Here is a 16,932-nt window from a genome sequence, read left to right as displayed (position 1 = left end):
ATACAGTATTTGTTTTGTGAGTGTTACTGAGTGTTGCTGTCATCAAGGATTTGATTATCATTATTTCTTTCAATCAGGTTCGTATTTGTAGGATGTGTTGTGTTCAAGTTACATTCCGTGTTTGTCAATCGTTGTAAAGATGACAGGTTTCATTCATCGATTCGTTTCTTACTGCATCAATAAACAGCTCGTCTTCTTCTTTATCTGAGACCTGACACACTGCATGCACGGGTTTTTTACACTGTCTTCCTTTAGCGGGACATTGACTTTTTCCACCATGTGCTTTGTTTTTGCGCAGTAGCTGGATTTATGAATATGCTTGTATGTATCAGACGCTTCATATTTTTGCTGCCTTTTCAATTGTGTAATTCAGTTTTGTTCAGCTCTTTGGAACTGTTGCTTTTATCTGTGCACGCGTCAGTTCCGTGAGCCGCTCGGTGTACATGCATCGAAGGTTCCCAGCTGTGCTGGTGCCATCTCGTGCTATGTCCATGGCTGTATTTAATGTTACCTTAGTCCTGGCACTTAAAACTTTCTCTCGCAGTTTCGCTGAGTTTGTGTCAAACACCACCCTGACCATCTCATCTTCCTCTGCATAAGCACAGTCCTTCACCCGTGAATATTTAGTGGAGTTTGCTATTGGATTGCGCTGACGGACGGCCTTATATGGGCAGGCACTAAATTACAAACGCCAGCGCAGCCTGTCTATGAACTTAATTTAAAGTGTAGGTTTACATCGTGCTTTGTTTCAGTAGCAGAACTCATGAATATGGTTGTATATGTCACTCGCCGCTTCTTATTGTTTCGCTGCCTTCTCAATTATATAATGCATGTTTTCTTCAGCGCTTTTGGAGGTCTTCCTGGTTTTCTATGTACTGCGTGATTACGTGAGGCGTGATGATGTCACACGAAACTCCGCCCCACGGCGTTCAAGCTCATCTCCATTACAGTAAATGGAGAAAAACAGCTTCCAGTTATGACCATTACGCGTAGAATTTCGATATAAAACCTGCCCAACTTTTGTAAGGAAGCTGTAAGGAATGAACCTGCCAAATTTCAGCCTTCCACCCACACGGGAAGTTGGAGAATTAGTGATGAGTCAGTGAGTGAGTGAGTGAGTCAGTGAGTGAGTGAGTGAGTGAGTGAGGGCTTTGCCTTTTATTAGTATAGATATATAGCAAAATACCTGCGATTGGCAGCGGAGAAGTAAAAAGAAAAGGAAACATTTTAATAATAACGTAACATGATTGACAATGTAATTGTTTTGTCATTGTCATGAGTGTTGCTGGCATATATATATATATATATATATATATATATATATATATATATATACACACACACAGACACATATATAAACATATATATAAATATATAAATATATATATATATACACATCTATACACATATATATACAGTTATATATATACATATACACACATACATATATACATATACATATATACACATACTGTATATATACACACACACATATATACATACTGTATATACAACATATACAAATCTATATATATATATATATATATCTACATATATATATATATATTAGGTGGGACTCGATTAAAAAATTAATCCAATTAATTAGAGGCTGTGTAAGAATTAATCTTGATTAATCGTATGTAATCACACGTAAATTTGCCCCAAATCGCAAATGTTTTTTTTTAATTTAAAACGGTTTTAGTGGGCGACAGAATCAAATAATAGACATGGACATGAATATTGTAAACTGAAGCTGTTTTAATTTCTGAAAAAAAGCTTTTAAACTGCATTTGAATTCAAAACAGAAACAAAAATATCATCCCTGGTTAAAATTGGGCAGACTTAAAAATAAAGTGGTAGTTTAAGTACTTTAAGTACATTTTCAGAATAGTATTGTCTTTAAATAATAATAACCAAAATTTCACCATAAAGTGCAGTTTTCTTCTTAAAAAATAAGTCAGAAACATAAAAGGTAATTTGACCAGCTTACTCTTTAAACTCTGAGTAACATTAGCCAAAATTATTTTGTACATTAGGCTAAAACAGTGTGATCATTGAACATTTTGTAATTAGATGTATTTAGAATTACTAACGGTCACGGAAGTCCAATGATCCCCAGTAAGAGCCACAAAGTCCGCTTTCTGTAATGCATCTAATTTTGCTTGCTTTTCAGTGTGCACAAAACCATGCTTTTATCAAGGCTTATTTCGGGTAGTCGAAATGATCAGTCGTAGGAGCGCGCTTTATTCCGACTCTAACATTTTTGTAGCTGTGATGTGTGCATCAGTGTAATGGATGTACCAGGAAATCATGCATTGACAAAAGTTCCGTTTGCTTGGAATTGAAAGTGTGATTAAATCGTTATTTTTAACGTTATGGAGTACATGCATCGAAGCTTCTCAGCTGTGCTTGTGCTAAGAAAGGAAAATTTTAAAAATAGCGTAACATGATTCTGCGTTAACCTAATATTTTTCATACGTCCCAAACCAAGGAGATCGAAGGTAAAATGAATCAGGTAGCGCGTACATAGTCAGTACACCCCTCTCGGGAATCGAACCTCGAATGTCGGCGTTAGAGGCGAAGACTCTACAATTAGCCACAGCGTGTGGCTTGTCTATGCTAAAGTATGTATTGTAGATCGGGTATATATATACATTTATATATATATACCCGTGTCGCAGTGGAGAAGTAGAAGTTATGAAAAGAAAAGGGAACATTTTAAAAATAGCGTAACATGATTGTCAATATACAGTAATTGTTTTGTGAGTGTTATTGAATGTTGCTGTCATCAAGGATTTGATTATCATTATTTCTTTCAATCAGGCTCGTATTTGTAGGATGTGTTCAAGTTACATTCCGTGTTTGTCAATCGTTGTAAAGATAAGAGGTTTCATTCATCGATTAGTTCCTTACTGCATCAATAAACAGCTCGTCTTCCTTTTATCTGTGATGTGACAAACTGCATGCACGGTTTTTTTACACTGTCTTCCTTTAGCAGGACATTCACTTTTTCCACCGTGTGCTTTGTTTCGCAGTAGCTGCACTTATGAATATGATTGTATGTATAAGGCGCTTCATATTTTTTGCTGCCTTCTCAATTGTGTAATTCGGTTTTGTTCAGCACTCTTTGGAACTGTTGCTTTTGTCTGCATTGCGTCAGTTCCGTGAGCAGCTTGGTGTTCTTGCATCGAAGGTTCCCAGCTGTACTGGTGCCATCTCGTGTAATGTCAGCTAAGACCCAGCACTTAAAAGTTTCTCTCGCAGTTTCAATGAGTTTGTGCCAAACACCACACTGACCATCTCATCTTCCTCTGCATAAGCACAGTCCTTCACCCGTGAATATTTACGGCAGTGTTTGTATTGGATTGCGCTGATGGGCGGCCTTATATGGGCAGGCACTAAATTACAAACGCTAGTGGCAGCCTGTCTATGAACTTAATATAAACTTACGGTTCACGCCGTGCTTTGTTTCCGCAGTAGCTGTACTTATGAATATGCTTGTATGCATCATTTGCTTAACACTAGAATTACCAGAGCCTACGAAAAAACTCGTAATTCCGTCCCACCTTAAACTGCTTCTTAAATCCCTTCACACCTCTCCATAGCGCCCTTTGTCTTCTAAATGTGCTGATAAAGAGCAGCTGGCTATTCCATCCCCCCACCAATTTAGAACGTGCATGAACTTCTCTCAGCTCATGCCTTGATTGAGTATCTGGGAGTGAAGTGGAGTTTTAGAGTGAAATAATAGATCGTTGTTTGGAACACGCATTTCATGTCTGTTCCGTTTCTACAGTAATCTGTGTCAACACATTGTTAAAACAGAAACTTTTTTTATATTCTAGTAGTAGATGACAAAATGTAGGTATAAACTATATAATGTATGAAGCCTGAAGTCCAAATAGCAAAGAAACATTTTCACAAGAATAACACAATTGCACTTTTATTCAAACATATAACTGCAGAAACAAAAAGCCGCCTTAACATGCGACATTGACACCAGTTTACTGTAACTGACTCCGTGGTTCGATAGATTCAGCCCCGCTTGCGAATCAAGGGGGGCGGGTTCGATCCTGCGCCCCTCCGTTTTGAGAAGTAAACTGCTCTTAGTCTTACTGTTTTAGAATAAAAGCATACATTTGATTTCAGTCTGTAACATCCGGTGCAATTTATGATCTTTGTAAAGGTTAGCTTTTTTTTTTTTTTTTAATTCACTTTTCACTCTCTCAGTCGCGTTCAGAATCAATCCATATAACCCCATCTGACACGGCTGTTTTCACTAAAGACGTGCTATAGCTCTGCAGTGTACCACGATGCATACTAACGCGTCTATACTGCGTCTATACTGCATCTATACTGCATCTATATCTAACGCATCTAATGCAACTATACTGCTCTTTTATTCAAGTGCACTTTTTCCATCGCCTTTTCCTGTAAGAAGCAGTGTACACACTTCTCTCTATGCTGTGGTTTCTATTACACACCTGAAAGAAAGAGACAATACATGTGAACATATCCAGCATACAGCAACATGCGGGGACTGGCAGGAACACTCAATAAAACTGAATAAAAAGAAAATCAAATGACGGTGAGATACGAAGAAGGCAGCTTCGCCAGCGTCTGTGTGTCAGAACCGGGTGGGGGGGCGTTAGTATGCATCGTGGTACAGCACAGAGCTATAGCGCATCTGTATTCTGTTTCTTTTGTACTCCAGGGCACGCAGAGGAGAGAATAGTAAAGAGCTGTAAATTCGGCGCTATATGCAATCATCAGACACTCCCCATCTGCCCGTTGTTTTGTTATACTTTTCAATACTTTTTATACTGCTCAAACGGGCATGCTCAAAAAATACACGTGTAATGCCACGAAAAGTGCACGAGACACTTCATTTCGCAAACAAAACAAGTGCACTTTTATTCAAAACTACCTGTATAACCGAAGAAAAAAGAAAGCAAGTTACAGTAGGCGATTGATACGACATCTTGCATGGTGCAATGCTAAGAAGTGCAGATTTTCATTCCGTGCTATATAAAATCATCACATTCAAATATTAACAGTTCCCACACACCCAAGGACCGTCCTTCCTACATTTACGACACGTGTACTTGTTGCAGTGTACACACCTCTCTGTGCTATGGTTTCTATTACACTGAATGAGCACCTGACACTGTACTTTCTTCCCTGGGGGAAGGTCCCGCATCAGAGAATTTCCAGTTCCTGCATAAATTCACACCCGATCTGACGCTGTTCGTTTTCAAATAATATTGCATTAGTGCGATTATATTTTCACATATATTGTCTCTTTCTTTCAGGTGTGTAATAGAAACCACAGCATAGAAAGAAGTGTGTACACTGCTTCTTACAGGAAAAGGCGATGGAAAAAGTGCACTTGAATAAAAGTGCACTTTTGTTATACTTTTACACCAATATATGTCACTGTGTTTGAGTGACACGGGCAGATGGGGAGTGTCTGATGATTGCATATAGCGACCGAAGTTACTGGTCTTTACCATTCTTTCCTCTGCATGTCCTGGAGTACAAAAGAAAAAGCATACAGCAACATGCGGGACTGGCAGGAACACTCAATAAAACTGAATAAAAAGAAAAGCAAGTGACGGTGAGACACGAAGAAGGCAGCTTCGCCAGCGTTTGTGTGTCAGAACCATGGGTAGCGTTAGTATGCATCGTGGTACACTGCAGAGCTATAGCGTCTTTAGTGAAAACAGCCGTGTCAGATGGGGTTGTATGGATTGATTCTGAACGCGACTGAGAGAATGAAAAGTGAATTAAAAAAAAAAAAGCTAACCTTTACAAAGATCATAAATTGCACGGCTGTTACAGACTGAAATCAAATGTATGCTTTTATTCTAAAACAGTAAGACTAAGAGCAGTTTACTTCTCAAAACGGAGGGGCGCAGGATCGAACCCGTGACCCTTGATTCCAAGCGGGGCTGAATCTATTGAACCACGGAGTCAGTTACAGTAAACTGGTGTCAATGTCGCATGTTAAGGCGGCTTTTTGTTTCTGCAGTTATATGTTTGAATAAAAGTGCAATTGTGTTATTCTTGTGAAAATGTTTCTTTGCTATTTGGACTTCAGGCTTCATACATTATATAGTTTATGCCTACATTTTGTCATCTACTACTAGAATATAAAAAAAGTTTCTGTTTTAACAATGTGTTGACACAGATTACTGTAGAAACGGAACAGACATGAAATGCGTGTGTTCCAAACAACGATCTATTATTTCACTCTAAAACTCCACTTCACTCCCAGATACTCAATCAAGGCATGAGCTGAGAGAAGTTCGTGCACGTTCTAAATTGGTGGGGGATGGAATAGCCGGCTGCTCCTAGCTTCTCTTTATCAGCACATTTAGAGAACAAAGGACGCTGGCGGAGAGGTGTGAAGGGATTTAAGAAGCAGTTTAAGGTGGGACGGAATTACGAGTTTTTTCGTAGGCTCTGGTAATTCTAGTGTTAATAATGTTTTTCTGCCTTCTCAATTGTGAAATGGCGTTTTGTGCTGATCGCTGTTTGGAGTTCTTCCTTGTTATCTACATACTTACGTAGGAGGCGTGATGATGTCACACGAAACTCCGCCCCCCACGGCCATCTCCAACTCAAGACTCCATTACATTATATGGGGAAAAATAGCTTCCAGTTATGACCCTTATGCGTAGAATTTCGAAATGAAACCTGCCCAACTTTTGTAAGTAAGCTGTAAGGAATAAGCCTGCCAAATTTCAGCCTTCTACCTACACGGGAAGTTGGAGAATTAGTGATGAGTCAGTGAGTGAGTCAGTGAGTGAGTGAGGGCTTTGCCTTTTATTAGTATAGATAAGAGCAGCTCACTTCTCAAAACAACCTCGTCCGAGGTCAAACCCGTGAAGTTTTGATTAACAGTTGATATCGTTGTGCCACCGAAGCGGTCGTAGCAAATGCTTTGCAATGTCGCACCCAAATGCAGGTTCTTTTTCTGCAATTATATTCTTGAATAGAAGCGCACTTGTTCTGTTTATATTTGTACCTTTTGTGAAAGTGTTTCTTTGACATTTGGACTACAGGCTTCACACATTATACACTTCATGTCTACATTTTGTCAATTATTACTAAAACATGAAAAACGTTTCCGTTTTAACGATGTGTTTACATAGATCATTGTAGACACGGAACACACGTGAAATTCAAGTGTTCCAAATAACGATATAGTTTTTCTTAAAGGTTTCATTTTGCTTGACTTCTTACTCTATACAACTCTTAAGTAACTGACATGCAGGTAAACAGACTTGAGCTGAGAAAACTGTGCAAGTGATAGCAGACTACTTGCTGCTTATCGACACATTTACAGGACAAAAGACTCTGATGGAGAGGTGCGAAGCGATTTAAGGTGGAACGGATCTACGAGTTTTTTCCATAGGCTCTGGTAATTCTAGTGTTAAAAACATTCCTTCTGATAATCGTACACATCAGTGATATCTAGTGGTCATTTATGAGTGTTTGTAATCGGTGGTTTTGAGTTATCTTATTCTTAAGTGTTTCCCAGGTTTTAAATAAAACATGGGGCTTATCATATAATTCAAGTTCATTTTTTTTGGACACATACTAAATTATATTTAGTCTCTAGTGATCTAGTTTTGGATATATGGGTTGTTATATCTTCAATGAACTGTTCTTACAACATCTTTAAATGCTTTTCATAAATTCTTAATAGCAACATATCGACATAACTAATTTTGCCAATGTGTCATTTCTATTTTTCTTCCTCCTGTCATCTTCATCCTTCTTAAATCCTCAAATGAAATTAATTCAGCTTGGCTTGTATGGAGGTTTCTCCTGGAAGATAGAAATGTTCAGTTTAGATATGTGCTGGTTTGGAACATTTTTAGTGAGAATTTATTATTTGAAAAGAGATCACTTTCCTTATACTGTACTTCCCTTATACTTCTTCATTTACCAAATGAATGGTAAAGAGTCTATAACAGAGGTATATAATCTCCTACCTGCCTCAATTAATCATGAGGACCAGACAAGGATGTTATTGACTAGTCATTTGCATTGGCAATTATTTCAAGCATTTATGCTTTGCAGATTTTTAACACCGTGTTATATTTAAAGTTTTTGTAATCTTCACCGATTTATGTGTCAATCAAATCATTTTTTAAGACATTTTACCATGCCACATTAGTACTTCTGATTGTTTAGTTGTCTTACACGGACACACCATGCATGAACTGCTAACGACAGATGATTAGGAGGTGAAATATGAAGAGAAAAGTAACATTGATCAAGAGGTGGTGTATTCTAAATATGAGAGTCAGAAAATTAAAGGGTAAAGTGAGCTGCATGCACAATAAGTGTTAACAGTATGAAGATGGCAATTCAGTTTACTGGTGCTGCACATAATTGATGTCTTTGGCAACCCTCATTATACTTGAGCATACTTTCTAGGTAAAGTACCAAATTAAGTCACGTTTTTATGCATGTCTCATGGACAGTAATCTGCAATCACATCTTGGGCCATCACTCCCCTGACTCCTGGCTCCTGGCTATAAATAATGAATCTTGTCTAGCATTTATCCGAAGCTCACTAATGTAAGCACTTGTAATTTATGAAAAGTAAATTTTATTTCTAAACCTGTTCAGGTAAAGTATAGAGGGTAGGTTCATTTTTACTAATTGAGGTTTCCTAATTTCTGTTTCTTCACTGGTCTTCTTCATTGTTGTTTTTACAGTGATTTCAGTTCAAAAATTAATAAACAATTCATGATATTATTACCAGGTAAACGTATAGTATGCATTTTATTTGTAGGGCTAACATTTAGTGTCTTCTTCAAGGGAACATGTTGATTTCTTATTATGCATCCAACTTAGCTTGTTGACAACTACAGCTACATACCTCAGTAATAAAGTTTAAGACCCTTTGGTTTAAAGGAAGTATTGCATAAGGCTGAACAAAAAGTACAAATAAACACAAACTAAATACAACTGTCCTACTTTGTCAGCCTTTGCAGTTAATTGCCCTTTTAGTGCCTTGGAGTGGTAAGCACTCAGTCTCCCTGTCTGTCTCTCTTTATCAAGGCCATCTGCCAACCTGTAGGTTTTATAGTCCTGCTAGTCATCTCTTGATCCATTAGTTAGATACATTTGACATACAGTCCTATGAAAAAGTTTAGCAACCCCTCTCAGCCTGCATAATAATTTACTTTCAACAAAAGATAACAGTGGTATGTCTTTCATTTCCTAGGAACATCTGAGTACTGGGGTGTTTTCTGAACAGAGGTTTTTAGTGAAGCAGTATTTAGTTGTATGAAATTAAATTAAATGTGAAAAACTGGCTGTGCAAAAATTTGGGTACCCTTGTAATTTTGCTGATTTGAATTCGTGTAACTGCTCAATACTGATTACTTGCAACACCAAATTGGTTGGATTAACTCGTTAAGCCTTGAACTTCATAGACAGGTGTGTCCAGTAATGAGAAAATGTATTTAAGGTGGTCAATTGCAAGTTGTGCTTCCCTTTGACTCTCCTCTGGAGAGTGACAGCATGGGATCCTCAAAGCAGCTCTCAAAAGATCTGAAAACAAAGATTGTGCAGTATCATGGTTTAGGGTAAGGCTACAAAAAGCTATCACAGAGGTTTAAACTGTTAGTTTCAACTGTAAGGAATGGCCACAGGCACAGTTGTTGTTAAACCCAGCTCTGGCAGGCCAAGAAAAATACAGGAGTAGCATATGCGCAGGATTGTGAGAATGGTTACAGACAACCCACAGATCACCTCCAAAGAACTGCAAGAACATCTTGCTGCAGATGGTGTATCTGTACATTGTTCTACAATTCAACGCAATTTGCACAAAGAACATCTGTATGGCAGGGTGATGAGAAGGAAGCCCTTTCTGCACTCACGCCACAAACAGAGTTGCTTGTTGTATACAAATGCTTATTTAGACAAGCCAGATTAATTTTGGAATAAAGTGCTTTGGACTGATGAGGCTAAAATTGAGTTATTTGGTCATAACAGAAAACGCTTTGCATGGCGGAAGAAGATCACCGCATTCCAAGAAAAACAACGGCTACCTACTGTCAAATTTGGTGGAGGTTCCATCATACTGTGGGGCTGTTTGGCTAGTTCAGGGACTGGGGCCATTGTTAAAGTCGAGGGTCAGATGAATTCAACCCAGCATCAACAAATACTTCAGGATAGTGTTCAAGCATCAGTCACAAAGTTGAAGTTATGCAAGGGTTGGATATACCAACAAGACAATGACTTCAAAACACAGTTTGAAATCTACAAAGACATTCATGCAGAGGGAGAAGTACAATGTTTCGGAATGGCTGTCACTGTCCCCTGACATGAATATCATCGAAAATCTATGGGATGATTTGAAGCAGGCTGTCCATGCTCGGCAGCCATCAAATTTAACTGAACTGGAGAGATTTTGTATGAAAGAATGGTCAAAAATACCTCCATCCAGAATCCAGACACTCATCAAAGGCTATAGGAGGCATCTAGAGGCTGTTATATTTGCAAAAGGAGGAGTATGGATGTAATATCTCTGTTGGGGTGCCCAAATTTATGCAACTGTCTAATTTTGTTATGCATATTGCATATTTTCTGTTAATCTAATAAACTTAATGTCACTGCTGAAATATTACTGTTTCCATAAGGCATGTCATATATTAAAAGGAAGTTGCTACTTGTGAAAACTCAGCCAATGATAAACAAAAATCCAAAGAATTAAGTGGGGTTCCCAAACTTTTTCATATGACTGTACGTGGAGTTGCTTGTGTGCTACTGTCTGGGTGCAGATCTGCTTGGGGTATTCCTCTCTCCTTCTTTCCCTGGTGCATCTAGGCCTTTTACTTGTGATATACCATGTATGATTGGATGTACCACACCCAGTAGCCTGAAAATGCAGTTAGGTTTTCTGAATGGATCTTGTTTATTTCCCCATAATGTTAGAATAGGTAAGAGTAACTTAGAGGCGTGGTTTTAAATCGTCCTAAGCAGAAATTCCAATAACAAACATTCTTACTATACAATTGGGTATTCCAGATGTGTCTAGAACATACTCTGTTGAAAGTCATCAGATGACAGCACAGTACCTCTTTTTCTCGGAGTGACTGAAACTGTAGAGTTTAGTCAATGACATTTGATCCAAAGTTCTCTGGTCTCAAAAATAATTATGAACAGATATCTGTTCAGATATGGGAACACTGAAATACAATTGCAATTTGGTACTTGGAATTTAAATCAGGGAGACTGTACCTTCTACTGACACACCTCCAGATTTCTTTGATATTTCTCACTTTTGCACTGAAGTTTCCCAATAATTGTACTGAATAAGAAGTATCATTATGCTCAATTGTTTGTCTTGAAATGAACTAATACTTTGCATAACTGTTACATTAAAACAACCAAGTTTTACTCCCAGTAACTCATATTAAGGTGACCAGATACAAATTGACTATTCAGAAACCCAGCTAGGCCTTTTGAATTTCTCAGCACCTGCCTCATCTTTTTCCTGCTGGACAATTTTAGAGTAAAGATAAACTCTTCTTGATTTACAGTTGTGATTCTAGACCTGATACCTTTCATATAGATGAGTCTGACTGTATCTAGACTTAAAAGTTGTTTTTGCATCTAATGCAATTAACACATACTGTTATGTCTGTCCACCTGCATTTCTGAATGAAACAACTGAACTTCCAGTAAACCAATTTTATTGAAATTTGGCACACTTAAAAGTTTAGTTTTTGTTGAGCTATCTTGAATAGAACTCCTTGTTCATAGTTTTAAAATTTCAACAACTTCCATTGAAAAGCGTTGACAAATTTTTCAGACTCAAATGTTTTAACACTGGAATCCCCGAAGCCTACGAAAAAACACGTAATCCCGGCCCACCTTAAATTCCTTCGCACCCCTCCATCAGCGTCTTTTGTTTTGTAAATGTGTCAATCAGCACAAGCAGCAAGCAGCAAGCAGCCTGCTATCAAATCCCCAACCTTGACGGAGCTCAACTCGGGCGAAAAGTTCTCCCAGCTGAAGCCAAGGCTTCTTATCTGTGTCTGAGATGCGTGGAGTTGTATAGGGTAAATATTATGTCAGTGTCTTCAATGATCTGTGTAAATGTAGGATAAAATGCAAGGCAGGAATTGTTGAACACATAACTAAGAAAGAAGCGTTTTTCATATTTTAGTAATAATGGACAAAATGTAGACATGAAGTGTATAATGTGTGAAGACTGAAGTCCAAATATCAAATTAACACGTTCGCAAAACGTACATATATAACAAAACAAGTGTGCTTTTATTCAAGAATATAACCATAAAAAAAGTAATCGGGTTAGGGTACAATGTTGAGAATAAAATTTTGTGGAATGAGATAGCAGGCTGCTTGCTGCTTGTGCTGATCAACACTTTACAAAATAAAAGATGCTGATGGAGAGGTGCATCTCCCTATTATAACTGTATAAATTAATATTTTCTAATACCAGTTATTAAATGATTGCTGAGCGTGGAGTGTCTAGAGTGACACATTTAGAAAAGTAGCTAAAATCCAGCTTGAAAATTTGATAACATAAAAATGTTAAAAATATGAGTCATCTTGGTTAGAGGATTTTCATAGTTAATATTGCTTTTAGGCACTGCTTTCTAGTGTAAGCACAATAGGGAGGCTTAGTTGTGTTGGTATCAGTTGTCATGAATGTAGATAAAAAATGTAAAAACCATAGACAATATACCTTTGTCACAACCAATGTTCGTAGTTTCTGATTGTTTAATTAGGAGAAAAAAAAGAAAGGATTTTGAGATTAATCCCTGCCATCATTTAAGAACTTGAATTTCTCCCTAACTGCTTTGCTAGATAGGCCTGCAATATGGATGGAATGGTCTTTACTCGTTGGAAGTTTCTCATTCTCCTTGATGAATAGATACACATCCAATGATACCATACTGAGCTTCTGTGCGCAGAACTGTGAGAATCTTTCTTGATAATGATGATGCCCTATTAATCCTCTTATTAATTTTAATATGTACTGTAATACAATTTCCATTTAGATTGATTCCTCAGAATATTTAATTCAAACAGGTGATAGTAATAAGCTTATTCCTAGCCTCCTGATAAATCTTTGTGTGGTTTTTATAGTGGATGGGCATTTTCTCAATTTTGTGGTACATGTATAGTATGTCAAAACTTGAAAGCTGTTCCATTTCTTGTAATTATTTTAACTAGGATCAAGACACTTAACAGACTTTGTCAGTACCCACATGTTGGAGGCTGGATTAATGTACAGTATTAAAACAATGTGCTTTAAACATGGATAGTGACCAAATTCATCTGTTTTATCTTGGTTTTCCTTAAGGCAGCTCTCCATGGATATAGATACAGACTATGAGAGACCAAATGTTGAGACACTAAAATGTGTGGTGGTTGGAGATAATGCTGTGGGGAAGACACGACTGATTTGTGCAAGAGCCTGTAATGCCACCCTCACCCAGTACCAACTGCTTGCCACCCATGTGCCTACTGTCTGGGCAATTGACCAGTATCGAGTGTGTCAAGAGGTAAGGGAACTGTGTTTGTTTTATTTTATTTTTGGAAATTGCTTTTTGATGCTAGGGTTGCTCTGATTAAGTTTTTCTAGGACAAAAACCGATCACCAATTTTATTAGAATTGAACAATTTTTTTTATACAGACTTTTTATATTTTTAAATTTCTTTACTCTTTAAATTCTTTGTTACATGTTGTGTATTAGAATTTGTTTGATAAGATTCAGTCCAGGAATTGTGAGATCACAGCATATTGTGTTTTGCTATACATATTGCCACAATGTAGCTCATCAAAACTGAAGTGAAAGGAGATGAATATCTCTCTATATATAAAAAAAATCCTGGAATGGAAAAGCAAGGCGACGATACGTGATCGGAAGTTCTCGGAAGACATTTAAAAGACCCGCGAGACAAAAAAAGACTGGCCACGGAGCATTTCGCGGGGACTGTAAACATGAGACTTGATGCCAAGAGATTGTCCCAGGGCAGTCTCGCGGGGACATGGAACATAAGATTCTTGCAAGACACGCACTTCTTATCAAATAAGAACATGGACAGCCAGCAAAATATTCAGTCATGTAAAGTCACGTGGCACACACAGATACTGTGCTCTCAGCAAAGAAGAAAGAACAGCGCGGAGAAAAGAGACCCCAAGGCACGATACATATGCAGAGAAAGGTACAGAATATGAAAGCAGTAAAATTCGAAAGTATTGTAGCATCTCAGCCAAGCTGAAGCCTTTTTTGTTTTAAGTGACTGTTAGGTCCAATTGAGGGAGGGCAGAGTACAGCACAGAAGACTTATAGCTGGGTGCTGATTGATGCAGTAAGGGGGAGGCGAGACCCGTGGGAGGAGGGTTGGAGAGGGTGCTAGAAAGTTGTGTTTGGGGTTACACAGTCGGCGATTGTTAAAGTAGAACTTTTGTGACACTTTATTACGTCAGTTGCTACAGTATCAAAAAAAAAAGTACAGATCGCATTGATGCAAACAAAATGAAATTCGTTTTAAGTCAGAGAATTTCAAAAACGGGGTTTAATTCACATGCATTTATTTGTTGTTTTGCAAAAAAAATTATTAACTGCTGATGATGTGGATCATTTTGTCTGTGCTAAAATTCCAAACAGAGAAACCTATCCTAAATTATGGTACAAAGTCATTAAACAAAAGTCTCACAGACTACATTTAAAAGATTCAGCATATTGGGACACAAAAGATTCCAAATATTTTTTTTACAGAAGTTCTGAAATAAAAGTGAAACTAATGAAATAGCAACAATTCAAAGAAAAAAAAATCTTACAAGTGTGTATCCAGAAAACCAAATACGGGGGTTGGTGAGCGAAGCGAGCAGGGGGCAAAGCCCCCTAGTTGTCTGTATTTTCTTTGAGGGATGCTCTGATCAGTTTTTTTAGGGTCAAAATCAATGACTAATATCATGTTACTAGAATTGGCAAATTCCAATGCTGATTTTGTTTTCTTTTTCTTTATTCTTTAAAAAAATTAAACTATGCTCCTCCATAACCAGGTGTGTAGAAGCCTTATGTTCTATATTAAAGTGACTACTACTACTTATATTCTACTCAGTTTAAAGACAACAAAACACAATCTAATGTGTTTCTGGATACATTACAGATGCCACCGCTAGGTACTCTCAGTGCAGTGGAATTGGCACTATCATATTTACTAGATGCTATAAACTTACTTCATAGTGGGAAAGCCAGAGGCCCTGATGGCTACCTTGCCAAATTTTATAAAAAATTATCAGTTAAGTTAGCTCCTCTCTTATTAGCAAAATTTACAGAAGCTAGAGACAACAAAATTCTACCTCAAACTTTTCTTCAAGCATTAATTACCATTTTGCCTAAGCAAAATAAAGACTTATTACAATGTGCATCATACAGACCAGTCTCACTTCTGAATAATGATGTCAAGATACTCTAAAGTCCTAGCTAGAAGGATTGAGAAAGTGCTTCCTTCGGTAATATCACAAGACCAAACTGGATTTATTAAAGGCACTTAGTTTCCAATCTTCGACACCTATTTAATGTAATATATTCACTCATAAAGTCTAATACCCCGGGGATGAGATTATCATTAGATGCAAAAAAAACATTTTATATGGTAGAATGGAACTACCTTTTCACTACATTGGAGAAATTTGAGTTTGGCCCGAACATTTGTGCATGGATCAAACTCTATAACTGTCCAGAAGCTTCAGTTTGTATTAACAGCATTTTTTCAGAATCTTCCAAACTAGAGCGTGGTAATAGACAAGGATGCCTCTGGTCACCACTGCTTTTTGCAATCGCTATTGAGCCACTGGCTGTCGAAATGCTTATGAGATAAAGTGAACTATCAAGGAAGGACTTGAACAGAAAATTTCACTATATGCAGATGATATGGTAGTACAGTGATCCCTCGCTATATCGCGCTTCGACTTTCGCGGCTTCACTCCATCGCGGATTGTAAATGTAAGCATATCTAAATATATATCACGGATTTTTCACAGGTTCACGGATTTCTGCGGACAATGGGTCTTTTAATTTATGGTACATGCTTCCTCAGTTTGTTTGCCCAGTTGATTTCATACAAGGGACACTATTGGCGGATGGCTTAGAAGCCACCCAATCAGAGCATGTATTACATATTAAATAAAACTCCTTAATGATCTACGATATGCTTCCCACGCGGTGCTTGATTGTTTTTCTCTGTCTCTCTCATTCTTTCTGCCTGACGGAGGGGGTGTGAACAGAGGGGCTGTTTGCACAGAGGCTGTTTGCCTAGAGGATACGGACACTCCTCTAAAAAATGCTGCTTTATCGCGGTGCTTCGGCATACTTAAAAGCGCAAAAGCACGTATTGATTTTTTGATTGTTTGCTTTTCTCTCGCTCTCTCAATCTCTCTCTGACATTCTCTGCTCCTGACACGCATTCTTTGAAGAGGAAGATATGTTTGCATTCTTTTAATTGTGAGAAAGAACTGTCATCTCTGTCTTGTCATGGAGCACAGTTTAAAATTTTGACTAAAGGGTGTTATTTCATGTCAAGAGGGCTCTAATAATGTTAACAGTGTGGGAGAGTTTATAAGGGCTTAAAATATATAAAAATAACCATACAAACATAAGGTTTCTACTTCGCGATCGAGGAGGGATTACTGTATATACTGTATATCAGATCCACAAAATACTGTGCCTTCAGTCCTAATCGCACTAAAATAATTTCAAAAGATTTCTGGTCTCATAATTAATTTACACAAAAATGTGCTCTTTCCAGTGAACTCTCAAGCACACGATATTAGATTGGGCACCTTCACTTTTTATTATCGCAGATCAGTTTAAATCCCTAGAGGTAAACATTACAAGTAAACAAAGCTCTTTATCAACAAAA

At 37.7% G+C, this 16,932-nt stretch overlaps 1 protein-coding gene across 2 annotated transcripts in view; it reads left to right on the top strand.

Moving 5' to 3' along the window:
• Positions 1 to 16,932, top strand: part of rhobtb4 (Rho related BTB domain containing 4) — a 183,300-nt gene that overhangs the window by 44,460 nt on the left and 121,908 nt on the right. Inside the window, exon 2 of one of the 2 annotated variants that reach the window (XM_039759073.1) lies at positions 13,365 to 13,562. In XM_039759073.1, coding sequence (XP_039615007.1) covers positions 13,365 to 13,562 — 198 coding nt within the window. Of the gene's footprint in view, positions 1 to 13,360; positions 13,563 to 16,932 lie in introns of both variants that reach the window. The other variant, XM_039759074.1, reaches the window with a different exon arrangement.

This window comes from Polypterus senegalus, chromosome 7 (assembly GCF_016835505.1).
Source record: "Polypterus senegalus isolate Bchr_013 chromosome 7, ASM1683550v1, whole genome shotgun sequence".
Classification (NCBI taxonomy): Eukaryota; Metazoa; Chordata; class Cladistia; order Polypteriformes; family Polypteridae; genus Polypterus; species Polypterus senegalus.
This window is presented reverse-complemented; position numbering and strand designations above follow the sequence as displayed.